The 26,458-nt window shown below is 41.2% G+C and overlaps 1 protein-coding gene across 4 annotated transcripts in view; it reads left to right on the top strand.

The window, feature by feature from the left end:
* The window catches only part of CAMK1D (calcium/calmodulin dependent protein kinase ID), a 183,577-nt gene that overhangs the window by 5,943 nt on the left and 151,176 nt on the right, over nucleotides 1-26,458 (top strand). For all 4 annotated transcript variants that reach the window (XM_030934918.1, XM_030934924.1, XM_030934926.1 and 1 more), the window contains exon 2: nucleotides 12,141-12,215. Coding sequence is in view for 1 of the 4 variants with exons in the window: in XM_030934926.1 (XP_030790786.1) it covers nucleotides 12,208-12,215 (8 nt within the window). In the remaining 3 variants the exon portion in view is untranslated. The remainder of the gene's footprint in view (nucleotides 1-12,140; nucleotides 12,216-26,458) is intronic.

Below are 26,458 nucleotides of genomic sequence, written 5' to 3'. Positions count from 1 at the left end.
GAGAAAAAGCTCAAGGACATTAGTGGTAGGAAAGAAAAAAGAAACTATACTTTTCCCCTAGATTCCAGTGCATTATTTTGGTTCCCTTCCACTGACTTATCCTCATATCAATGCAAGTGTTCACAGCTAGAAGCCTCGAAGATGCTTCCTGAATTCAAGCCCAGCATCTTCAGTCTGGGGTACAGAGTATGTGAGGAAGCTGCAGGATACACCCCAGCAGTTCTGTGTCATTAACAGTATTTCATACAGGAATAGCTTCTGAATTCACATTGTAAGCATCCACAGTGAATCTGAAACAAGCTTTCTGAGATTTCCCTTTCTAAGGTGATTTTGGGTGTGTGTGTTCTCACATCAGCGAAGCTAGGAAATCCAAGCTACGAGAGTTAATCTCTGTTCCAAGGCGGGTAAGCACCTTAATGTGTTCCAAGACTCTTGGTGCTTATTCTCATGTTTAAAATGTCCACAGAAATATATATATTACCCTTCGACAAAAAGTTGCCAAAAGGTTAAAAGAAGGAAATGACAATATTCCTTTAAATGTGTTAGTGTTTCAAAGCCTTACTAAGAAATAGTGGAAGAAATACTACTAATACTGCTTGCTAAGAAATATTAGTTGCTAATACTATGATACTTGCTAAGAAATGTTATTTTTTCATAGTCTTATCCTGAGAGGAGTAATGGGTTGACCATGTAGCCTTAAATCTTTATCCTTAGGACACCCTGGATTGTACCTTTAAAAATCAGACTTATTATCAAATAAATGTATTCAATCTAGATAAATTTAAAATGGGCATGGAAGCCATGAAATTACCAACTCTGAAGTATCTAAAGTTGAATCCTTTCCCATGACCTAAGATTCTCCGTCGTTTAGTAATAAATGATTTACCAGTGGTTCTCAAACTTGGCTGCACATTTGAATCACTGTAGATACTATTGTTATGCTTAGGCCACACCGCAGGCCAGTTAAATCATAATCTCCAGAAGTGGTCCAGTTATCAGTATATTTGGAACTCCTCAAACAATTCTAGCATGTATCCGAGCCTGAGACCCACTGAATCAGGCTATTCTTGCATTTTTATAAAGAAATACCTGTCTGGGTGTGGTGGCTCACACCTTTAATCCCAGCACTTTGGGAGGCCGAGGTGGGCGGATCATGAGGTCAGGAGATCGAGACCATCCTGGCTAACGCGGTGAAACCACGTCTCTACTAAAAATACAAAAAATTAGCCGGGTGTGGTGGTGGGCGCCTATAGTCCCAGCTACTTGGGAGGCTGAGGCAGGAGAATGGCGGGAACCCAGGAGGCGGAGATTGCAGTAAGCCGAGATCGCACCACTGTACTCCAGCCTGCGCTACAGAGCAAGACTCTGTCTCAAAAAAAAAAGAAAAAAGAAAAAAGAAATAACTGAGACTGGGTAATTTGTAAGAAAAGAGGTTTAATTGGCTCATGGTTCTGCAGTCTGTACAGGAAGCACCATGTTTCCTATACGTACAGACTGCAGAACCTGCATCTGCTCGCTTTTAGGGAGACCTCAGGAAACTTACACTCATGGTGGAAGGCAAAGGGGGAGCAGGCATGTCACATGGCGAAAGCAGGAGCGTGAGAGAGTGGGAGGGGGAGGTGCCACACAAGAAGCCACTGTCTCAAAGAGCACCAAGTCATGAAGGATCCACCCCCATGACTTGAACACTGCCCTCCAGACCCCACCTTCAAGTATTGTTGATTAAAATTTAAGATGAGATCTGGGCAAGAACAAATATTCAAACTGTATCACCCATTCACTGGTAACTTTTCATGGATGGTAACAGAAATAGGAAAGAAATATACAGTCGAATCTTAGAACCTTTTTCCCTTCTAGTATGTAGCTTTGGAATGTCTGTAGTCTGTATGACTTTTGGAAGGCGAGAATTAATTGTTCGTTTGGTCATTCATTCATTCATTCTTTTTTTCTTTCTTTCATGAACATTCCTTGAGTATTGGTAAGTGCCAAGCACTGGATTTTCCACACTGAATTGGACCTAACTTATCTCTCCTTTGGTCTAAAGACCACCAAGCCTCAGCTGGACCTCTAGAACCATTCTAGACAAGAACAAATAAATCACTTGGGCATTTCTGTATTGGTCCAGGCATTGTGGATACTGATGTGGGAAAAGGAAAAGCAGGTCTTTTCTGTGTAAACAACTTCATGTCTCAAGCAATTCTGTTCTGTGTCCAGCTGACAAACTTGTCTGTGCAGATGAAGAACCTATTGACGCACAAGTTGTCACCAGGTTCTGTGTAGCAAGGACTATTCCAGACAACACTGAATATGGGCTTAGAATCAAACTTGATGGTTGTCATATATACCTTAATGCACGTTGCCTCATTATAAGTTTAGATTCATTGATTGTTAGAGTTGGAAAAGACCTTGGAGACTTTCCGGTCTGGCTGGTTAATTTCTAGACAAGGAAACTGAGACCCAGGAAGGTGGTGTGGCCAGAACGTGGTCATAGGGTCAGAGACAGAACCAGCTTGTTGATGCCCCTCCTGTGGGACCATTACAGGCTCTAGCTCTGCATCCCTACACATATGAGTGCTGGCTGTTCCCCCAGACCGGGTACCTGTATTGTACTAAGGAGGCCTGGGGTGCTCTTAAGAAAATACCTCAGGACCAGCCTGGGTAAGGTGGTGAAGTCCCGTCTCTGCAAAAAGATACTGAAGTTAGCTGGGTGTGGTGGCAAATGCCTGTGGTCCCAGCTACTTGGGAGACTGAGGTGGGAGGATCACTTGAGCCCAGGAGGCCGAGGTTTGCAGTGAACTGAAACCACACCACTGCCCTCCAGCCTGGGTGACAGAGAGACCCTCTCAAAGAGAAAACTGCCATTTGTGCACAAGGGTTTTTATTGTCTTTTGTTTGTTTATAAGGATTCAAGGAAAAATTCACTTCACAGCGAGTATCAACATGTAGTACTTAATCTTTAAAAAATAACAACAAAGCTAGCTTACAGACTTAAGAGCTTAGTTGATTTAGGTATCATAGTCTTGGCTCCTTAGTTGCCCATTGAGTATAGCTCCATCTTCTGGCAGCAAAGAGAGGTGATCTGAAGCTTAGAATTTTGAATTCTGCTCATTTCCTGAAGCGGCCTATCGTCTATAACACAAGATCTCTAACTACTGAGTAATATGTTACATATGTGTGTGTGTATATATAACATATTTTTATATAAACACATGTATATACATAGAAAAATAACAAGATGACATATTTTGATGTTCATTTAACAAATGAGGAAGTCAAATCAGAAAGTATTTAACGACTTGTTCAAAGTCTTGTAGTTAGATGTATCAGAGCTAAGATGCAAGCTAATCTCTTGATTGCTTGTGCAATTCCACTTATCAGTATGCATTTCTTTTTGTGTGCACCTTTGTGGATATATTTTGGTAAACTTGGTGAACTTTGTTAATGATTTTCATCAAGAACTTTTTAAAAGCACCTTTCTGGCCAGGCACAGTGGCTTATGCCTATAATCCTGGCACTTTGGGAGGCTGAGGCAGGCTGATCACGAGGTCAAGAGATTGAGACCATCCTGGCCAACATGGTGAAACCCCATCTCTACCAAAAATACAAAACCTGGGTGACAGAACGAGACTCTGTCTCAAAAAAAAAAAACAAAGAACTGGGGTGGCCCAGAGGAAAGGTGATGGGTGCTGCGAGCTGTGAGAAACAGCAAAGGGTTCTCAGTGGAGGTGATAGAGAACTGAGTCTTAAAGGATGAATATTTTCATAAGAAGATGAGAGAGTGATGAGCACACTCAGAAGAAGGTGTGCATAGTTGGGGAGGGCGGGGTGTGCGAGAGCTGCCTAGGTTCAGTAAAATGTTGGTGTGGGGCAGGGGTGGAAGATGATGTGGAATGAGCAAGTAAAGACCAAATGATAGGGGATGGGGAGAGGGAAGTGCTGGGGAGGGAAGGGCATGGTCCGTGCCTACGGCTCCATCCCCAGGTCTGTGTCCATGGAACTAGGTGAGGACAGGTATTTCTGTTTTTGCGCCCAAATGTTGCATTCCCCAAGACTACCCTGGCCCACCATGTCCCCATCCTGTGGCTATAAAAACTCTGAAGACTCTAGTGGGCATGCACACAAGTGGCTGGACATCGAGAGCAATGCACCAGCAGACACACAGGCACCAGAAGATGCCATCAGGCCATCGACCGGCAGAATGATACGGAGTTTGGCTAGGGCAGTCAGAGGAGAGCCCAGCTGCTGGGCAGCATGACTACAGAAGAAAACCACCTTCCCACTCCATCCCCCTTCTGCCCTCCCCATCCACCTCACCGAGAGCTACCACTCCATAAAAAACTTTGCACTCATTCTCCAAGCCTACGTGTGATCTGGTTTTTCCAGTACACCAAGGCAGGAACCCCAGGATACAGAAAGCCCTCTGTCCTTGTGATAAGGCAGAGGGTCTAATAGAGCTGATTAACACAAGCCGCTTACAGATGACAAAACTAAAAGAGCACCCTGTAACACACGCCCATGGGGGCTTGTGGAGCGGTAAGCATTCACCCCTGGATTCTGCTATGGGGTCGGAGACCCACAACCTGCCCATCTGCATGCTCCTCTAGGGGTATCCACAGCTGGCACTGAGGAAGGGAGCCACTCCCCCGTCGCATGCCCTGCGAGTGGGATAGGGGAACTTTTCACATTTCACAAGTAACAAGTGACTTATAAGCCATGCCGTTGTTCGAATTTTCTCCTGTACTACAGGGAGCAGGTGGATTTCAAGCTAAGAAGTTTTAATCAGCTCTATATTTTGGAGAGATCACTCAGGAGACAGCATGGGAAATGGATAGGAAGAGACTGAGACCAGAGGGAGTTGAGGAGAACAATTAAGTGGTTATAAATTGTGAATGATCGTCTGTGAGATAGGAATAATAATGCCTACTTTATAAGGCTGTTGCAGAATGGAATAACACCTGTGAATATACATGTTTATTAAAATGAAAGGTATTACTTTTAATACCATCTGGCCAACATTTCAGTGCTGTCACTGTTCTTGTGACTGACAATATCCCAGTTTTCTCAGCATTATTTCCCACACTGCTTATAATGTGAGAAAACAAGAATTTGACCCTAGTAAGGAGGAAATGATTTTTTTTCAATTTCAAAAAAACATAAGTGTTTACTTAGACAAACAGGAGTGTTTGCCAAGACCCCACAATATCCTTCAGATACTTTTGAGGCAATTCCATGCCAGGGAACCACAGCCTCTCTTTTTGTGTGAATAAAATTTCAACTTTCTGGGCTGCTTAGAGTGACAGTGGTGGGTGGTGAAAGACGTGGTCCTCTATGGCGTTTGCCTGTGGAGAGAGGTCTTTCACAGACTAGACTGCGAACCCAGAAGTGCCTGAAAAACGGACCGGAAGCTGATTGCGGCACGTTGAGGTAAATTCCTCCTTGCACATTGCAGGGCAATCGATGTCCTCGCTATCCCCACCTCATCCTGTCTTATAATCAGTTTCACTCTTGTCTCTCCCTTCCGATTATATTTTCTTCCATCCCTTGTCTTCATCTGGTGTCCATAATGTAGGTGGGTCAATGCCCATTACTAGAGAATAGCAATACCAAGGAAAGGGATTTTGTGATCTTTTCCTTCCTCTGAATACCTCATAATCGCTGCCATGGATGCCCTGGAGCTCAGTAAAATGATGGAATGGAAAAAGTGAGAAATGCTGAACTTTTTTTCTCCTCTCCTCTTTTGTGCTTTTCTTTTTCTTTTTTTTTTAATTTTCCACATTTGCCATGGAGTTAAAATTGTAGATCCTTGAACTGGGGAACATGAGGGTGGAGGGGAAGATGTTACTCTCACTCCACAGAAGCACATGTAGTCAGTAGCAGGCTGACCCTTTGGGTCCTGATGTTCCCTTACAAAGCTTGGGGGCTTTGTAACAGGGTCTACTTGTACATTTGGTATCAGTTATTTTTTACGCATGAATTAATTTTTTTTTTTTTTTTTTTTTTTTTTTGAGGCAGAGTCTCGCTCTGTCGCCCGGGCTGGAGTGCAGTGGCCAGATCTCAGCTCACTGCAAGCTCTGCCTCCCGGGTTTATGCCATTCTCCTGCCTCAGCCTCCCGAGTAGCTGGGACTACAGGCGCCCGCCACCTCGCCCGGCTAGTTTTTGTATTTTTTAGTAGAGACGAGGTTTCACCGTGTTAGCCAGGATGGTCTCGATCTCCATGAATTAATTTTAAAGTGTTTTCTTGGCTTTTTCTGGAGTTTTCTTGCTTGGCTGTCAGTTACTATATGGGCAGAAGTCTGCTTCAATGCCCATGTGCTGTTTCCCATTCAACTTGACTCTCTCTGCCTGGACCCACTTCCCTCTATCCATTTCTGTGCATTATTGGAGATTATGGAGGTTTTCATGTAGGTTACCATATAAACCATTTTCTCTCTGTATATCGATGTGTCAGCTCATGCTTACTTTGGGCCTGGTAGATGATAAGTGATGAAAATTAAGTTGAGGTTCTTTTTATCACCTGAAGTTGTTTTCAGTGACATTATGATGGCTTTGAATTATGCACATTTCAGGACATTTTGCTGTTTCAGAGTCAACATCCCTTATGGATGAAGATCCTCTTGGCCGTACTTTGGAAAGAGTGTTGACCTCTGGGATTTAACTGTGCAAGTTGACAGAATCTCCATTTGCGATTTGCCTGTAACTGACATCTCTGCCTTTTTTCTCTGTTCACTTGATTCTCTTTTTTGATGACACTAGCAGATACGGGCTAAGGAGAGGCTCTTTCTAATTACTCTGGACTTCTCCCTATTCCTTCTGCTTTTCAACATCTCTTTTTCTGATTCAGTTTGACCTACTAGAATTTCATCTGTTAGGATGTTTACAACCGAGTATCTTGAGCACATCCACTGGATTCAAGATAATTCAGGAAATCTCTGCACCCACAGAAGTGGATATTATATTGTTAATGATGGCATATTAATACTTTGACTTTAGATGTTATAATTTTATAGAAATAACAATATGAGCTCTTGGATATTCTCATAACTTAGTTAAGTTATAGCATAATTGCTTTAACATGGGCTTGGGAGTGAGAATAGACTTAGATTGAATCTCAGCAATGACAATTGTGAGTTCTGTGATCTTGGAATACTTACTTAGCCTCGTGGGATCTTAGTCTCCTTCCTCATTTTCTCCTCTTTTAAAAATTGAGAAAATAATACCCACTTCATAGACTTGTTGTTAATAGTAAATGAAATAATTAAAAATACTTAACACAGTCTTAACACATAGTTAACAATAAATGGTATAATACAACAGCAATGTCAGCCAGGCCTAACAAAAGTTATAAAACTAGCTCATCACTAGGTTTAGATTTGTGACATCCCAGGGGACTGAGGAAGTTGCACTTATCACAGAAAAGTCACAGCTGAAATGTTGAAGAAAACAACGTAAGAGAGGTTGTCAAAATTCCCAAACATACAAAGCGTAGAAGATGAGATCTATAGACTGGAAAGCTTGACTTCAATGCACAGCAAAATTCTGGAACAGAAAATTAAGCAGATGGTTTGTGATCATTTAGTAAAGACTGTAGTGGTTGCTAGGAGCTAACATGGGTTTACTAAGAACAAATCTTCCCAAACATCCCATTTCCCTTTTAAATAGTATTATGTGATGTGTGGAGCTGAGGAATTCTACTTCTGCAAAGCATCTAATTGTCTCCTTACGGATGGGATGGTAAAACACAGGCTAGATGATAGTACTGCTAGGTTTGCAGCTAGACAGCAATCGAAGCCAGCTGATTAATGTCATGGTTGTCTTGATGGGGGTCTCTGGTGGAATACCATGGAGCTCTGACATGTAACCTTCCATTTAAAATTTTAATTAGGAATTTGAATGAAGGCACATGGGATGGATATGTACCAAATACACAGATGGCCCGAAGTTGGGAGGGATAATAAGAGCAATAGATGAGTCAATCAGCATTCAGAACGCTGCTGATCATCTGAAATGCTGCATGGAATCCAGAATGATTTGGATTTAATGAAGCTAAAGGTGAAGACATTAAGCTCTCACAATATCAACCCGAGTAGGAAAGGAGATTGTGTTTGCTAGAAGTTCAAATTAAAATGATCTGGTGATTTAATTGGCCCTAAACTGGATGTTCAGTAATTAACTATGTGCCATGCTCTTTGTTTGGCACTGGGGTGACAGTAGTGAAACAGTCAAAAGTCCCTACCTACCTGGAGTTTATATTCTCTGTGTGCCAGTGGTTATGCAGTGGTTCAAAACTACAACAATGAACTTGTTAGGTTTTATTGGTAGAAGTGTAATATCCAGCTCGTGATGGTTACTAGTTCTACTTTCCTTTTTTTTTTTTTTTTTTTTGAGACAGAGTTTTGCTCCCGTTGCCCAGGCTGGAGTGCAATGGCACGATCTCGGCTCACTGCAACCTCCGCCTCCCGGGTTCAAACGATTGTCCTGCCTCAGCCTCAAAGTAGCTGGGATTACAGGCACGTGCTGCCATGCCCAGCTAATTTTTGTATTTTTAGTAGGGATGGGGTTTCACCGTGTTGACCAGGCTGGTCTTGGACTCCTGCCATCAAGTGACCTGCCCACCTTGGCCTCCCAGAGTGCTGGGATTACAGGCGTGAGCCACCGTGCCCAACCTCTACTTTACTATTTAATACCAGATTCATGATAGTGTATTTTATCCTGGGATCAGTATTTCCAGATCTGAATGCTAGAGCCTGGACAAATGAGTGACGATAGAGTAATGAGAAGAATATAAACCATATTGTAGGAAGATTGGTCAGCGATGAGAAGACTAAGCAGAGGCATTATGTCCCTCAAATCTGTGCAGGAAGAAGGTGGAAGCTAGTTCTCTGTTGGTCCTAGGAGTCATTACTAATGACCAGGAAGCTGATCTCTGGTAAACGTGAGACAGACTGCCTGAGAAGTGTTCTAGCTCCAGCCTCTGCATGAGCACCAGGAGGACTGAGACTGCCTTTCTTGTGTCTTGCTCTCCACCAAATTCAGAGTACCTAGGACTGTGCCTGGTACATGGCAGGCGCCCAACAGATATTTATTGAATGAATGATGAAAAGAGGGAATTGAGCATGAAGTGCGCCTTTGCATGGAATAGGCCCTCGGTTGGTGCTTGTGCCCTAGTCCTCAATGCATGGATAGTCATGTGGCATTTTTTGAAAAGAACTCATGCACTGAAATAATGTTAAAACTTTACGTTCAGCTTTGCATATTGTAAGGAATGTGAGGGTGGAATAAAGTACCTGAGAACAGATGTGGGAGGCCAGAATAATTTTTTTTAACCATGTTTGAACAGCTCCAAGTTAATTAAACCACTTTTCTTAAGAGACATTAAGAGGCCATTTTTGGATTTATTTGAAATTTCTCAAGTATGCTTATTCAAACATGACTCATTCCAGCTCAACTCCCATCATCTTCTTGAGGCCTTCTTCATAATTCTGACCCATTCAGGGCTTTGCTTTCTCTGAACTTAAAGGCAATTCTACAGATTTTAGCATTTGATTCTTTTCTAATTTCGTTTCTCTGCCTAGATGATAAGCTTTTTGATAGCAAAACTTTTTTATTTTTCCTTTCTTCCAGACACATAGCAGAAACGTAGCAAATGACAATTGTTTGATTGGATGATGGAGAGATATTAATAAAGTGTCTTTCCAGCCTCTGTAAAACTGCTATTTTGATTGTCCCTGCTGTGTGCAATACTTCTTTGGAACGCTGCAATGAATTAAAAGCAATTTCTAGTCAGCACTCATGTAAGACATAGCAGGTTAAATAGGCTTTAATTCTCTATCCCATATATCAAAGGAGGGGACTGTAGTCCTAATTTATTGGGGTCCGCCACGTTGGCTAGGCAAGTGCTTTGTACAGACTTGATTCTTTGCATTATTGTTGAATCTGAATGAATGACTGAACTCTGGGGCTCAGACAGCCTTCTTGACTCAACCTCCAAGGCAGGCTAGGGCTGCAGGTGCCAATCTCTAAACCCAATTTAGAGATTGAGTGATGTAAGCAGAGTGATTGGATATAGCACATGACAATGCAGCTTGCCCAGTTACCTCTGAATTTCAGATAAACAACCATGCAGTACTGGGGACGTACTTAAACTGCAAAAGTATTTACCATGTTGCTACAATTCAGATGTAACCGTGTGCCAGGCATTTTCTCTGGCCACTCTTCATATAATCCCATTCCTCCTATTTCTCCAGAAATCTAGGCTCTTCATTAACTCTCAAATGAGCTGGACTAAAAGAAAATGTTTATGACCATGTGATTGATTCCAATGGCAAATTACAACAATTTTTCCAAAAAGGGAAAATCTACATAATGCCTACTTTTTGTGGGCATATTCTTTTAGGTATATCCAATAGTGATAATGCCATGATTTGTAGCATCTTGGTAGTCTCAAGTTAAGCTCTCTTGGTTTCCTTGGTGGCATAGTTTATTTGGCTCATATGCTGTATGGCTGATAGTATCTTGCTCAGGCCGTGTAGAAACTATGGCTGACAAATAATTAGACTCTATTCTTTGGAATCAGGTGGAATGTGAATTTAGTATAATCTATTGTTTTAGTTCCTACAAAACAACTGCATTAACTACTATGAGCTATAGAATTCAAAGGAAGGCCTTAGCAGTCTTTGTTAATTATCTTGTTCTCTTTCATCTCAAAAGGAAGATAATATTCTTGTTTGTTTTCCACCTTATAAACTTCTTTTCGCAGGGAAGACATCACACATTTAGGAAAATGGTTTCCCTTTTCCTAACTAAATAAGGTTTCTTGCTGTTTAGTGGCAACAGCCTTTCAATATCATTCATTCATTCAGCAAGCATTTATTAAGCAGATTTGTGCTAGGCACCAGGAGCAACCAAATGAATAATGTAGTTCTGGCTTTCAAGAGGTTCACAAGAATCTGCATGTTATGTGCTTGTCTTTAAATGGTTCAGCAGTCATTTCAATGAGAGGCTTATGGTAAGAGCTAATTATCTCCTTGAGTAATGACATTTTTTTTTTTCTGTCCAATGCTTTAAATAATATCAAGCCTTACATTCTGAGCAGAAACTGCTCTTCATGGATAGTGCCAAGGGCTAGAATTCGGCTGTTTCCTTCTGCCCTGGTTCTTTAGTTAGGACTTAGTTGTTCAGAGTGGGGTCTGCAGGTCAGCAGCACCGGTATCTCCTGGGAGCTGGTTAGACATGCAGCCTCCAAGGCCCCAACCAAACCTGCTGACTCAGGGCCTGCAGTGGAGCCAGATCCCCAGGCGATTGATTTGCACGTTGAAGTTTGAGCAGTGCTGGTCTCATACGGTATTTCTCAAGCTGTAGTTTGCACGTGTAGAATATCTTAGCATCTTATTACAATACTGATTTCTGGGCTCTGCCCTCAACTTGTATACTCTGTGCTTGTCGTAGGGCGTAAGAATTTGCATTTCTACTAAGCTCTTTGGAGATACTGGTGCTGCCTGTTTGAGAACCACACTTTGAGTAGCACTGATCTAGTTTGCTTGGGAAGCTGAAGTGACATTTGGTAGTGGGGTGGAGTGGGGGGACATGAACCCCAATGAGGCAGTCAGGTTGGTTTTTTTTCCTTACACTGGACCCATGAACATGCCAGAGAAACTGTTCCCTGGAACATATATATTCTCCAGTGTTTTACCAGGTCTCCCTGCTCCCTGACATATGCCTGTCATGGGGGACAGATTTTCATATAATTAAGTGGTCAGGCAAGTCCGTGATGGCCACTGGGAGACAACACAAGAGGGAACAATTCTGCGTAGTGGCCCAGCCCTCTGAGTTGGGCCCTACAAGATAATAGGATGTGGGCAGGTTTGGCCCATTTCTGGGATTCACGTGAAGCAACAATAGTTAATCCACTCTTGCTAAACTGTAGGCTACTGAGCCTTAGGAGCGAAGAGGAGTGGAGATCAGGGAAGGACTGTTAGGAAACGGGTCTGGAAAAAGTTTGGGGACAAGATCCTGAAGTCTGAAATGTCTTTGTTCAGGAGTTTGGATTCTGTTTTGTAACTTTTTGCTACAATGCTGTCTGTTTTGAAACGTTTTCCTGTCTAACTGTACTTACTATTTTGTGTGTCTATTTTTTTTTCAGGATTAAGCATGAAAATATTGTTGCCCTGGAAGACATTTATGAAAGCCCAAATCACTTGTACTTGGTCATGCAGCTGTAAGTACCTTGTTTGACTGATAAGTTTTGAACCAATTTGCAAACTCCAATGTCTAAAGGGATCAGGTGGGAAAAGAAATGACTGAAGTGGGCCAGGTAAGGTAGTAGGGAGCAGGGAGGCCTGTGGGATACTAGAGAGGCCTGTATCCAACTAAAGACGGTGGGCTGCCCACAGGAGTCTACAGGCCTCCCTTGAACCGGCCTGCAGCTGCTGGGCTGGACTAATAACCTAGAGCCTCAGCAGTGAATGTGATGTTCCTGCTGCAGGATGTTTGTATTGCCTTCTAATATGTCAGGGCCAAATGTGGCTGCCTGAAGACGCTTCAGTGGGCCCACTGTAAGGTACACTTTGCTTCTGTCTCTAGGAGAAACTCCCACCCTTGTCATCCTTTCCAGGGATGCCGGGGGAGGGAAGCAGATGGTAACTGTGTATACCCGTTTCTTCCGTTGTACTCTTCCTTTGACAGATAAGAGCACATGTGATTGAAAAGGGAATTTGCGCCAGACGTAAGAGAAGTATAATTGGCGTCAGACCATGACATTATCCCCTTCATTAGGTTATTTTTGCATTCCATTAACACTGGAGATTATTACTAAAAGAGGGAAGAAATCAGAAAGCCAGATACTCGAATAGAGACTTTACTTGAACATGTATTTTTAAAAATTTAAGCTGAAATTAGCCTCCCTGCCTGCATAAGTGCTTTACTCTAAGCAATATGGTTCCTATGAATAGCCCAGGGCTGCATTGAGTCGACTTAACTGATAGAAACTGTGTCAGAATACTATGCTTTAACCATTACCTGAATGAATAAATGCTGGAACATCATATGATTAAGTTTACTGACTGAGGAGATTTTTGTTGAAGATTAGAATATAGACTTAATTTCATGATTTATTAATGATTTTCAGACTTGGGATTGTCAAGGGTGTATAGAATTGATGATTAGGCTCACAATTTCTTTTCCATAGATTCTTATTTTCCTTATGAATGTTTAAACAACACATTAACTTGGGATCATGTTAGGATGCAAATAAGTGTTCATCGGTGCATTTGGTTAACCTTTCATGATCTTCAGAATATTTTTGTAGGTTATGATATTTTTGTATAAATATTTTAAAGCTGTCTATGCCAGAAGCATATGTATGATTGCTGTCTGTCAAATGGCAGTTCTAGGTGGTGACTAGCAGTTTTAGAGATTTATACGTTATAGTCAGCCATGATATAAGTCAAAGAAGTTTTTGACTACTGGGTTCCATGTTAACTCGAGTTACCTAAGTGTCATCTTTTCTAGTTCCTTGTTCTTCTCTTTGCGTTATAATTTGCCGTATTTCTGGTTTTTCCTAGAGAGCACTAGTTCTCCCCAAATTTGGGAGCACGCCCTAGAAGTTCTTGTGACTTTGCTTTATGCGAAGTCTGCTCTATAAAGATGCAGGTGCATCACTTTCTCATCAAATATTATTGCATAATTGGAAGATTATGAGATTTCAGTGGCGACCAAATGCCCCGCAAAATGTTAGCTATGTATTTAAATGTGTGTTTTTTCACTGGTAATGCAAAAACTACTAATACTCAAATCCAAAGCTATATGGATCTACTTGTTTAAGTTTTGTGTTTATGGAACTATAACCAAATATAAGTTAAAGCACCTCAAATGTGTCCACCTTGGCTCTGCCTCTTATTAGCTGGGTGAACTGGGGCAAATAACTGGGCTTCTCTGAGTATCAGTTTCCATAATGGGAAAATGGGGATAATATTTTCGTTAGAGGATTATAGTGAGTAGTGAAGGAGAAAAGTGTAGTAAGTAATCTCACAATAATAGGTCTTCAGTACACGTGGTTTCTCTATGGATATCTATATCATTTCATCACTGTGTCTCTACAGATGGTCTTTAATTTTATGAGGTAACGTTCAAGCTGATTTAGAATTTGCCTTTCTAAGCAACTTGGGGTTGTATACTACCAACAAAAGTTATCGTAAATATGGGTTGACATAAAAACATAAAAATGTCTGGAACAAAACCAACCTTAGAACAAAGCCTGGAAGTCATATGAGGACACCGCTATCCCTGCCCCTCCCTGAGCTTTTCTGTCAAGGAATTCTTCCCTCTTTTGTGTTACAAAACAAAAAAAAACCTCATTGGCCCAGCATGGTGGCTCACACCTGTAATCCCTGCACTTTGGGAGGCAGAGGCAGGCAGATCATTTGAAGTCAGGAGTTCAAGACCAGCTTGGCCAACATGGTGAAACCCAATGTCTACTAAAAATATAAAAATTAGCTGTGCGTGGTGTCAGGCACCTGTAGTCGTAGCTACTCAGGAGACTGAGGCAGGAAAATCGTTTGAGCCCGAAAGGTAGAGGTTGCAATGAGCTGAGGTCGTGCCACTGCACTCCAGCCTGGGTGACAAGGCGCAAGACTCTGTCTCGAAACAAAACACAAAACACCCCATTTACATGGACCACACTCATTAAGAATTTTTAGTAATTCAGAGAGGAATTAGGGTGGGATTAACTGTTGGGGGACATTGTATGAGATTTGTCAGGCAAATTAATCACAAAATCCAGTTTAGAGGCAATGAATGTTTGAATTACCTAAGTAAAAAAAACTATGCACAGTAGTAAACACTTCAAAAGCTCTGTTTACACAAAAAAATTAGATATGCTAATTTTTTAAATGTTAAATTGTGTTCTTTTTTTCATTGGTTCTCATTGCTTTATAAAAATCAACTTTTGGGAGGTATCATTTACGTACAAGTTACTGTATCCATTTAAATGGATAATTCAAATGAACATGACAGAATTATACCCATAAAGCCACCACCACAGTGAAGAGACAGAAAATTTCCATGCCACTCAAGACTCCTAGGGCCCCTTTGAAGTCTTCTCTTCCTCATTCATGACCCTAGTCAACCAGTGACGTACTTTACTTACTAGAAATTATTTTATATTTTATAAAATATCATATAAATTAACTTATATAGTATATACTCTTTTGCGTCTGGCTTATTTCATTCATCATTATTTTGACATTCATCCATGTAGCATGTCTCAGTGGTTCATCCCTTTTTATTACTGAGTAGTATTCCATTGTTATGAATATTACACGTTTTAAACTTGTGTATTTATCGACACTTGGGTGGTTTCCAGTTTGGGAACTCTAATGAGTGAAGTTGCTGTGGACATTCGTGGACAGGTCTTTAAGTGCGTGAATGTTTGAGTAAAGACCTAGGAGTGGAATGAGTGCGTCATATGGTAGATGTTGTGTTCAACTTTTTAATAAGCTGCCTGACAGTTTTCCAAAGTGGTTGTACTATCTTGCATTCTTTTTTTGGCCAGCAGTATATGTCAGTTCCTGTTGCTCTACATTCTTGCTAGTCCTTGAGATTTTCACTTTTAGCCATTCTAATGGGGTGTAGTGATATCGCAGGGTGGTTTTAGTTTGCATTTCTCGATGATGAATCATGTTGATCATCTTTTTATGCCCTGATTGGCCACTTGTATGTCTTCTTTTATAAAGTGTCTGTTCAGATCTTTCGCTCAGTCTTTATTGGATTATCATCACATTATTGGGTTGAAAGTGTTCTTTATGTAGTCCATAGTTTGTCAGATACACATAATACGAATATTTTCTTCCATTTTGTATCTTGCTTTGCTGTTTTTTTTTTTTTTTAATGGTGCCTTTTAAAAAAATTCATTGAAGGCTGGGCGCGGTGGCTCAAGCCTGTAATCCCAGCACTTTGGGAGGCCAAGACGGGCGAATCACGAGGTCAGGAGATCGAGACCATCCTGGCTAACACGGTGAAACCCTGTCTCTACTAAAAAATACAAAAAACTAGCCGGGCGAGGTGGCGGGCGCCTATAGTCCCAGCTACTCGGGAGGCTGAGGCAGGAGAATGGCGGGAACCCAGGAGGCGGAGCTTGCAGTGAGCTGAGATCCGGCCACTGCACTCCAGCCCGGGTGACAGAGCAAGACTCCATCTCAAAAAAAAAAAAAAAAAAAAAAAAAAATTCGTTGAAATATAACTTACATACTACACAATTCACCCATAAGGTGTACAATGAAATTTTTTTTTTTTTTGAGACCGATTCTTGCCCTTTTGCCCAGGCGTAGTGCAGTGGCATGATCTTGGCTCACTGCAACCTCTGCCTCCCGGGTTCAAGCAATTCTCCTAGCTCAGCCTCCAGAGTAGCTGGGATTATGGGCACCCGCCACCATGCCCAGCTATTTTTTGTATTTTTTGGTAGAGATGGGGTTTCACCATGTTGGTCAGGCTGGTCTTGAACTCCTGACCTCAGGTGATCCACCCACCTTAGCTTCCTAAGTGCTGGGATTATAGGCGTGAGCCACCGTGCCCGGCCCGAAATGTTTTCTAGTATAGTCACAGGGTTATGCAACCATCACTGCAACCTAATTTTAGGGACATTTTTGTCCCTCTAAAAGAAACCCTATACTCATTAGCAATCACTCTCAATTCCTCCCTCCCTCAGTCTCTTGTGACTACTTATTTTTGGTCCCTATGGATTTGCCTGTTTTAGACTTTTCATATGAATGGAATTATACAATATGTGATCTTTCGTGACTGGATTCTCTCTCTCAGCTCATTGATTGCAAGATTAATCCATATTGTGTCGTGTATATCAGTACTTCATTCCTTTTTATTACCAAATAATATTTTATTATCTGGATATATCACATTTTGTTTCTCTCTTTTGCAGTTGATGGACATTTAGGTTGTCTCACTTTTTGGCTAATACGGATAATGATGCAGGCATTTTCATGTACAGGTTTTTTTCTGGACCTGCTTTCGTTTCCCTTGGGTATATACCTAGTAGTGAAATTGCCGGGTCGAATGACAGCTCTTGTTTTAACATTCTGAGGAGTCGTCAAACTATTTTCCAAAATGACTGTACCTTTTACAATCCCATGAGCAACGTATGGGGATTCCAACTTCTCTACATCCTTATTAACACTTACTCTCTGTCTTTTTGATGATAGCCATCCTGTGGGTGTGAAGTGGCATCTTGAGATTTCAGTTTGTATTTTCCTGATAACTAACGATTTTGAACATCTTTTCCCATGTTAACCACTTACATATCTTCTTTGGAGATATATATATATTCACATCCTTCATCCTTTGTAAAATTGCTTTGTCTTTTATTGTTGTGTTGTAAGACTGCCTTATATCTTTTATATACAAATCTCTTACCAGACATATGATTTGCAAATGTATTCCCCTATTCTGTAGATTGTCTTTGTGCTTTCTTGATAGTATCATTTACAGCACAAAAGTTTTTTAACTTTGAGGTGGTCTTGTTTATTTTTTCTTTCAGTTGCTTACGTTTCTGGTGTTATACTAAGAAGCTATCACCTAATTCTTTTTATCTTTCTTTTTTTTTTTTTTTTTTTGAGATGGAGTCGTGCTCTGTCGCCCAGGCTGGAGTGCAGTGGTGCGATCTCGGCTCACTGCAAGCTCCGCCTCCCCGGTTCACGCCATTCTCCTGCCTCAGCCTCCCGAGTAACTGGGACTTCAGGGGCCCGCCACCACACCCAGCTAATTTTTTGTACTTTTAGTAGAGACGGGTTTCACCATGTTGGCCAGGATGGTCTCGATCTCCTGACTTCGTGATCCACCCACCTCGGCCTCCCAAAGTGCTGGGATTACAGGTGTGAGCTACCACACCTGACCACTATCACCTAATTCATAATGGTACCTTTTGAAAAGGAAAGTTTTAGTGATGATAATGTTCTTTTTTTTTTTTTTTTTTTTGGTGGTGATAATGTTCATTTTTTTAATGGCTTGTGCTTTTTGTGTCCTGTGTTAAAAGTCTTTGCCTGTGCAAATAATTTTTTCCTCTGGACATTACATAATTTTGGCTTTTCTTTTTCTGAGATGGAGTCTTGCTCTGTTGCCCATGCCTGAGTACAGTGGCGCAATCTCAGCTCACTGCAACCTCTGCCTTCCGGGTTCAAGTGATTCTCCTGCCTCAGCTTCCCAAGTAGCTGGGATTACAGGCGTGCACCACCATGCCCAGCTAATTTTTTTTTTTTTTTGTATTTTTAGTAGAGACGGGGTTTCACCGTGTTGGCCAGGCTGGTCCTGAACTCCTGACCTCAAGTGATCTGCCCACCTTGGCCTCCCAAAGTGCTGGGATTACAGACCTGAGCCACTGTGCCTGGTCAACTTTTCTACCTAGGTATATTTCATGATCAATTTCAGGTTAATTTATATATATAGTATGAAGTAATGACAGTATTCGTTTTGGTCATAGGGCTATCCAATTTTCAGCATCATTTGTTGTAAGTTCTTCAACTTTTTATTTATTTTTTCCTTAAAATTGCTTTGGCTATTCTAGAGTATTTGTATTTTCATGTGGGTTTTAGAATAGACTTGCCTTTTTTTTTTTTTTTTCTTAAAGTTTAGCTTTATTGTCCAGGCTCTGATGCAGTGGCACAATATTGGCTCACTGCAACTTCTGCCTCCCGGGTTCACGCAATTCTCGTGCCTCAGCCACCTGAGTAGCTGAGATTACAGGCGCCCACAACCACGCCCAGGTGATTTTCTGTATTTTAGTAGAGATTTGGTTTCACCATCTTGCCCAGGCTCATCTCGAACTCCTGAGCTCAGGCAATCCACCTCTCTTGGCCTCCCAAAGTGCTAAGATTATAGGTGTGAGCCACCATGCCCAGCTGCCTTTTTTAATGCTTGTGGGAATTTTGTCTGGGCTTACATTGAATCTGTATATCAATTTGAGAACAGTTGACAGCTTAAAACACATAGCCTTTTGATTAATAAACCTAAGTGTTTTCATTTTATTTAGGTTTTTCATTGCTCTCAGTGACATTTTATAGTTTTCAGGATGTAGGTCTTCATATACTTGTTCAATTTATTCTGAACTATTTTTTATTCTATTGTAAATGGATCTTTATTTCATTTTTCTGGTTGCTTGCTGCTAGCATATAAAAATATAACTGATTTTTGTGCATTAGTCTCTGACCTTGCTGAATTCACGTACTAGTTCTAGTGTTGTTTTGTAGATTTCTTACCATTTTCTATCTCAATAATCATGTCATCTGAAATTTACATTAATTGTAGTTGTTCCCTAAAGGAATCCTACTTGGTAAAACTTTGATAGTTTAGTTCTAAATATTAAGTGTATTTTAATGGCGTAATAATATGTCTTTAAAATATTTTATGTTAGATATTTTGAAAATTCAGATGAGCCTCTCTTATTCTTTTTTTGCCTCCATTAGTTATCTAAATGAGTATAAAAAGAAAAAAGCAATGACAGAAAGCCCTGGATATATCAGAATATAACACTACTACGAAAAGTCTTTGGTTTGGTTTGAGGATTGTGTATCCTGTATTATTTTTGGTGGTTGTATTTTTTGTTTTTGTTTGGCAAGGCTCAGTGGTTTATGCTCCTGATAATCCATCTGTTTTTCTTTTTTTATTAAAATTTTTTTTTCAGTAGTTGGGGTCTCACTCTGTCACCCAGGCTGGAAGGCACTGGCGTTACCATGTATCACTGCAGCCTCCAACTCCTGGGCTCAAGCAATTCTCCCACCTTAGCATCCTGAGTAGCTGGGACTGCAGGCATGTGCCACCATGCCTGGCTAATTACTTTTACTTTTGTAGAGATGAGTCTTGCTGTGTTGTCCAGGCTGATCTCAAACCCCTGACCTCAAGCAGTCCTCCCAGTCTCCCAAAGTGTTGGGATTACACACGTGAGCCACTGCCCCTGGCCCCCATCTTTTCTGTCTGGGTCAGTGAGAAAGTGGGAAGAGTTTTTGTTTTTATTTTGTTTTTGTTTGACTAAAGTGCTTAGAAAGTCTTTAGCTTCTAAATATATGGGGAGGATCTAAAACACAACATTTTGGAGGACGTTATTTTACAATGTTTGTGCCTCGGAAGGTTTTAGTTTCCTAGGAAACAGCATCGTGGGCACTGAGAGACAACAGGGGATGCGCTGGCACCTTAATACTATTACCTGCCTACTTGCTGTTTCAGCTCTGAGTACTGCAGTAGATTTGTTCCCGTACTGCTGCAGCAAGGGACTTAACTGTTTCCAGAAGTCTATATTTAAATTTTATTTGGGTTTTTGGAAAAATGCTTTTTTTTTTTTTTTCCAGAATTCTGTTTTTGGAACATTCTGCTTTAGATAGGAGGAAGTCATTATGACATTGGGAGAAGTGATAGATGGAAAGTCAGTTCGTTTGGAATTTCTCATCTGACTTGACTTATAGAATATTAATCCAGGGCGAGGCGCTGTGGCTCACTCCTGTAATCCTAGCATTTTGGGAGGCCAAAGCGGGTAGATCAAGAGGTCAGGAGTTCAAGACCAGCCTGGTCAAGATGGTGAAACTCCGTCTCTACTAAAAATACAAAAATTAGCTAGGCGTGGTGGCAGGTGCCTGTAATCCCAGCTACTCAGGAGGCTGAGGTAGGGAACTGCTTGAACCTGGGAGGTGGAAGTTGCAGTGAGCCAAGATCACACCACTGCACTCCAGCCTGGGCGACACAGTCAGACTCTGTCTCAAAAAAAAAGAAAAAAGAAAATTAGTCCATACATTTGGAGATGAGAAAGACCACTGCCTCAACTCCTCCCCCTTCACAACTGTAACAACTTAAGAAATAAAATAACTTCAGGCTGATACAATGCAAAGGATAGATCAGAAATACTTTTTAAAAGAAATAGATGATATTGCTGTGGAATTAGAACATATTTCCAATAAGACTTATATTTCCATATGTGGGTAACTCCTCAATTTGTATCTCCAGCCTGGAGCCCTGTCCAGAACTCTAAGCTTGTATATCCAACTGTCTTCTCAGCAGTTCCACTTGGCCAGGTAATAAGCATCACTCACATACCAGATCCAAAATAAACTCTTGAATTTTCCACAAAATCTGCTTCTCCTGCTGTCTATCTCATCTTAGCAAATGGCAACTCCATTTTTCCAATTGTCCAGGCCAAAAATCTGGAGTCATCCTTGACTTATCCTTTTCTCTTATACCCAACAATCCCATCCCTTGGCAAATCCTGTGGCCACCAGCTTCAGAATATACAACAAATGCAACCACTTCTCCTCATCTCTATACCTACCACCCTGTTCCAAACCGCCATATAAAACATCTTTCTTCCCCAATCCTACACCACTGTGCTGTTCCTTTTTAGCGTGTTAGCCAGATCTTATCATGCCTTTGTTGAAGAACTCCCATTGGCTTGTCATCTTCGAGCGAAAGACAAAGTCATTATGGTGGCCTCCAGGGCCCTATGTGTCCTGGCTTCTGGAAACCTCTCTGACTTCCTGTCCCACCTTTCTCTCTCTCTTTCATTCGGCTGCAGCCTCTCTGGCTTCCTTGCAATTCCTTAAACATGCCAGACCTACACTGCCATGGGGCCCTTGTTTCTGATATTCTTTCTGCTGGAATCACTTATTTTTTTTTATGTTTTTTGTCTGTTGTTTGTTTGTTTGTTTTGAGACAGAGTTTCGCTCTTGTTGCCCAGGCTGGAGTGCAGTGGTGCAATCTCAGCTCACTGCAACCTCTGCCTCCCGGGTTCAAGCGATTCTCCTGTCTCAGCCTCCTGAGTAGCTGGGATTACAGGCGCCTGCCACTACGCCCGGCTAATTTGTGGTATTTTTAGTAGAGACAGGGTTTCACCATGTTGGCCAAGCTGGTCTCTAATTCCTGACCTCAAGTGATCCTCTCACCTCAGCCTCCCAAAGTGCTGGGTTTATAGGTGTGAGCCACCACACCCAGCCAGAATCATTTATCTTAATGCCATCATGGAATAATGGAAATACGAGAATTTCTGCCAAGTGTCACCTGTTCATTGAGATATACCCCAAGCTCCGCTGTATAAAATAGCAACTCCCACCACCACCTCGTGCCACACATACATTAATTCCTTATTCCCCTCCCCACCTTTCTCTCTGTAGCACTTGTCACCATCAGAAAAGTTGTCTCTGCTTTCTTGTCTGCTGGAACAGTGCTTTCACGTTATGCTAGGCGCTTGAAAAATGCTTAATTGATATGATCACATAGGAATGTAATAATGGTTAACATATTTCTTTACTCATTTAGTCCTTACAATAAACTCAGGAGTTACTGTAATCCCAATTTTCAATGAGGAACCTGAGCAGAGAGGCTGGATCATTTACCCAAATCAGTGAGCAACCCAGTGTGTGCCCTTGACCAGCCTAATACAATACACTGATAGCATTTTCTAGGAAAAAAAGAACCTTGTAGGCACCATTAATGTGAATAGTTCAGTTTACCTGGAAAATGTTATTCGTTATGATTCAAGAAGTATTTTAAAAGCAGAGCTAACTAGAAAATATCTTATATTTTGTGGTGATTTGTGAGGGGAAAAAAGTTTACTCAGCAATATCGTAGGAATTCACTAGAATAATCTCATTCCATTTACAATAATCATTATGTTTATGTCTTACATAATTTTTTACCAATGTTGTGAGTTTTTTTACTAGTGTTGTGATTCCCTGCTGAGCTTGAAGAGCTAAGGACGAAACACACATTCTTTAAAGAATATTAATTTGGTTCCTGGTACCCCCAAGGCATGAAAATAGATCAGCTTCCAAGAGAAAATATGGTTTCTCTACTCTGTTGGCTTGTGCAGTAAGCTGTTTGCACAGTTCCCTGTTTGTGGGGGTCACCGCTGTTAGCTGTCGTGTGGATATTGTATTCATAATTCATACTCTGTGTTCCCAGAAACAGTTTTAATTAGAACACAAATTATTGCTCCCAATAAAAAGCCTTCTATGAGTAGCCAAGCATAATAATGAAGAAAAAAAATGTTTCTGAATATGACACCTTAATATATTTACATATAAATTACCAAAATCTTATCTTTGTTCACAGCAGATACTAATTGAACACCTAACAGGCCTGTGGTTTCTGTTCAGCATTGTGGGGGTGGGAAGGGGCTTGAGGGATACAGACAAGGCACAGCCCATGCTCCTCAGTAGCGCTCCTTGTAAAGAAGAGATTATAAACCTCGGAGATTGCTTTCCTTGAGGACGGTGCAGGGCACTCTGGGAGGAGACACCTTAAATGGAGGGTGATTAAGAGTCAGCCAGATGGAGGTGCAGCCACGAGATAGGTAGCTGGGCTCCAGGCAGAAGGGCAGGTACTACCAGAAAGGTTAGGGAGCCTGGGAGGGAGGAAGAGTCCGTGAGGGGCTAGTCTATGGGGGCTTTGTCTGAGAGGAGGGCTGAGTCTGTGAGGGGCTTTGTGAGGAGGGCTCAGTCTGTGAGGGTTTGGTCTGTGAGGGATTTAATCTATGAGGGGTTTTGTCTTATAGGAGTTCAGTCTGGCTGGGGTCGGGGGGTAATGTGACATCTTGGTGGGAGTTATGGCTGGAGATGCCAGCAGAGGCTAACTCAATATCTCTGGCTGCTATTGCTCCTGCTTTGCCCTTTTCCAGACTAACGATTGAATATGCTTTGTTATTTATTTTTTCTGCCACTGGAAAACCCGCTGATACAGAAAAGATTTAGAGAGTTAAGCAGATCAAGGGAAAAAAGAGACATATTCTGGAGCCAATCTTACTAGGTTCAACTGTATGAAATTGCCGATGCATAATCATGTTTTTTGAGGTCTTCTTTTCTAATGTAAGCATTTATAGCTATAAATATTCCTCTTAGCACTGCTTTTGTAGGATTCCATACATTTTGGTATGTTGTGTTTCTATTTGAATTTATCTTAAGATATTTTCCCTTGTGATTTCTTCTTTGAATCACAATGGTTGTATAATAGCGTGTTCATTTCTATGTGTCCATGAATTGTTTAGTTTTCTTTCTACAGTTGATTTCTAGTTTCCTTTTATTGTGCTTGGAAAGACACTTTGTATGATTTCAGTCTCTTAAATTTTATTGACACTTATTTTGTGGCCTAGCATATTGTCTACCCTGGAGAATGTTCCACATGACCTGGAGAACAGTGTGTATTCTGCTGTTGTTGGATGAAGTGCTTTGCATATATCTGTTAGGTCCAATTGTTCTCTGGTGTCGTGCAGGTCTTCTGTTCCCTCATTGGTCTTATGTTTGGTTGTTTCATCCATTTTTGAAAGTGGGGTACTGAAGTCTTGTAGAGCTATTTCTCCCTTCAATTCTATCAATGTTTGCTTCATGTATTTTGGAGCTCCAATGTTTGGTGCATGTATGGTTATATTTGTTACGTCTACTTGGTGAATTAACAATTTTTTCAGTATATAATATCTTTCCTTGTCTCTTATCACAGTTTTTGACTTTTTATAATCATGTTTTTAATCCAGTGATTTTTTTGTTGTTGTTGACAAAGTCTCACACTGTCACGCAGGCTGGAGTGCAGTGGTGTGATCTTGGCTTGCTGCAACCTCCACGTTCCAGGTTCAAGTGATTCTCCTGCCTCAGACTTTCGAGTAGCTGGGATTACAGGCTTGCACCACCGTGCACAGCTAATTTTTGTATTTTTAGTAGAGACAGGGCTTCACTATGTTGGCCAGGTTGGTCTTGAACTGCTGACCTCGTCATCTGCCCACCTCAGCCTCCTAAAATGCTGGGATTACAGGTGTGAGCCACCGCATCTGGCCCAATAATTTTTGACTTAAACATTTTCACACACTTTTCTAAATACCATCTTATCCATTTTAGCCAATACAAGTGACAGTCAGCATCTTTCATCAAACATCTAATAAGCTCTTAAAGTATGTACAGTTTAAAAATTCCATACATTATAGGAACAATTGTAACCTTTTTGAAAAGTTAGATCTGGTCACTAATATTCAAATTTAAGAAGTCATAGAAAGTACATTAAGAGTCTGTTCATCCTTAGAATATAAAGCATCAATTTCTGAAACGATCCGTTTGTTTACTTATACGTTATATAGATATTTATTTGATTTAAGTATATATGTAATGTCACAAAGTCAGTAAGATGGGCCTAGTAAAATAAAAAAAATACAGATGGTATCACCATGGACTTCATTGCTTCTGACTCCCTAGTAGATAAAAACTTGGGCTTATAAAAAGAGTACCGATGCACTAATAAATTTCAGAATATATCAGATTAGGCATTTGAGTTTGGGAGGCGCTTGAATTGCATTTCTGGTTGATGAGTTATTAAAGAAACAGCACTCTGCCCCAGCCAAACTAATTTCCTCTTGCCCTGCAAATGCAATGTATCCATTCCTGCTTTGGGTTTTCTCTCATGTCTCCCAATTTCCATAATGCTCCTTCTACTCCTTTCAGTCATCTAGAACCTCTCTTTTCTTTTACAGCACCACAACAGACTAAATCCCTCATAATCCGACCCAGGCTTCTGAGTACCCATCTGCCTGGAGCACAGCCCCGCCCAGCACCCCAGCATATCCCCCTGGCTAATTCTTCATCATCCTCTCCTCAAGGGTGTCTGTTCCACCAGGGCTTTCCCTGTAATACCAAAGCATGCTGCATAATCCCCAAGGAAAGCAATCATTGTGAGTTACATGGCTCCTCTCTAAAATGTAAGCTACGTGTCCTCTCTCATCCGAGAAGCCCCAGCCACAGAAATTTTCTCTTTCCTAAAATTCTGTAACATCTTAAATCTATACTAATCATTATGCATCATCATATTCATTCATTCGCTTAACAAGTATTTATGGAGCCCCCACCATGGGACAGTTGAGGCTAGAGGTATAAACTTCCTGGTGTTCCCGTTTGGAAGATTTTTGCCGGGCATCTGGAAAGAGATTTGGGGGAGATCTTGCAGAGTTTATATAGGAAATTAATTTAGGAATGTTGTTAATTGGTAAGAGCATTGAATGGATTGGAATAGAGAGAGCCACAGAGTCTGGGCTTCCATCTGCCTCTCATGAGGTCTGTGATGGCTCAGCACCTGGCCTCTCTTGGTCTTCTTATAAAGTAGAGGGTTTTTAGTTGTTTGTTTGTTTGTTTGTTTTAAATAGGTTTAAACGGTTTAAAAAGGTTTCAGGTCTAAAATTCCGTGGTCTCATGTTGTCGTCCCCATTTTCTCAGTGTAAATCTCCATGAAATAAGCACAGATGTTAGAAATCCAGTTGTTGGGTTTGCTAGCAAAGTCTGTTTCCTGAGATGGTATTTCTAAAACCAGTCTCATCTCTTTGAATCCTAGGAGGTTTATGAATAATGCATGTTGGTGATGATGCTGGCGTGGCAGCCCCAATGAATGCATGAAATTTGATGTTTCCCATGAGGAAGAAGGGGAGTGACTGGGATTATTGAAAGGCTC

The sequence above is a fragment of the Rhinopithecus roxellana genome, chromosome 1 (genome assembly GCF_007565055.1).
Source record: "Rhinopithecus roxellana isolate Shanxi Qingling chromosome 1, ASM756505v1, whole genome shotgun sequence".
Lineage (NCBI taxonomy): Eukaryota > Metazoa > Chordata > Mammalia > Primates > Cercopithecidae > Rhinopithecus > Rhinopithecus roxellana.
Note: the sequence above shows the minus strand (reverse complement) of the source record. Positions and strands in the feature narration are given on the sequence as shown.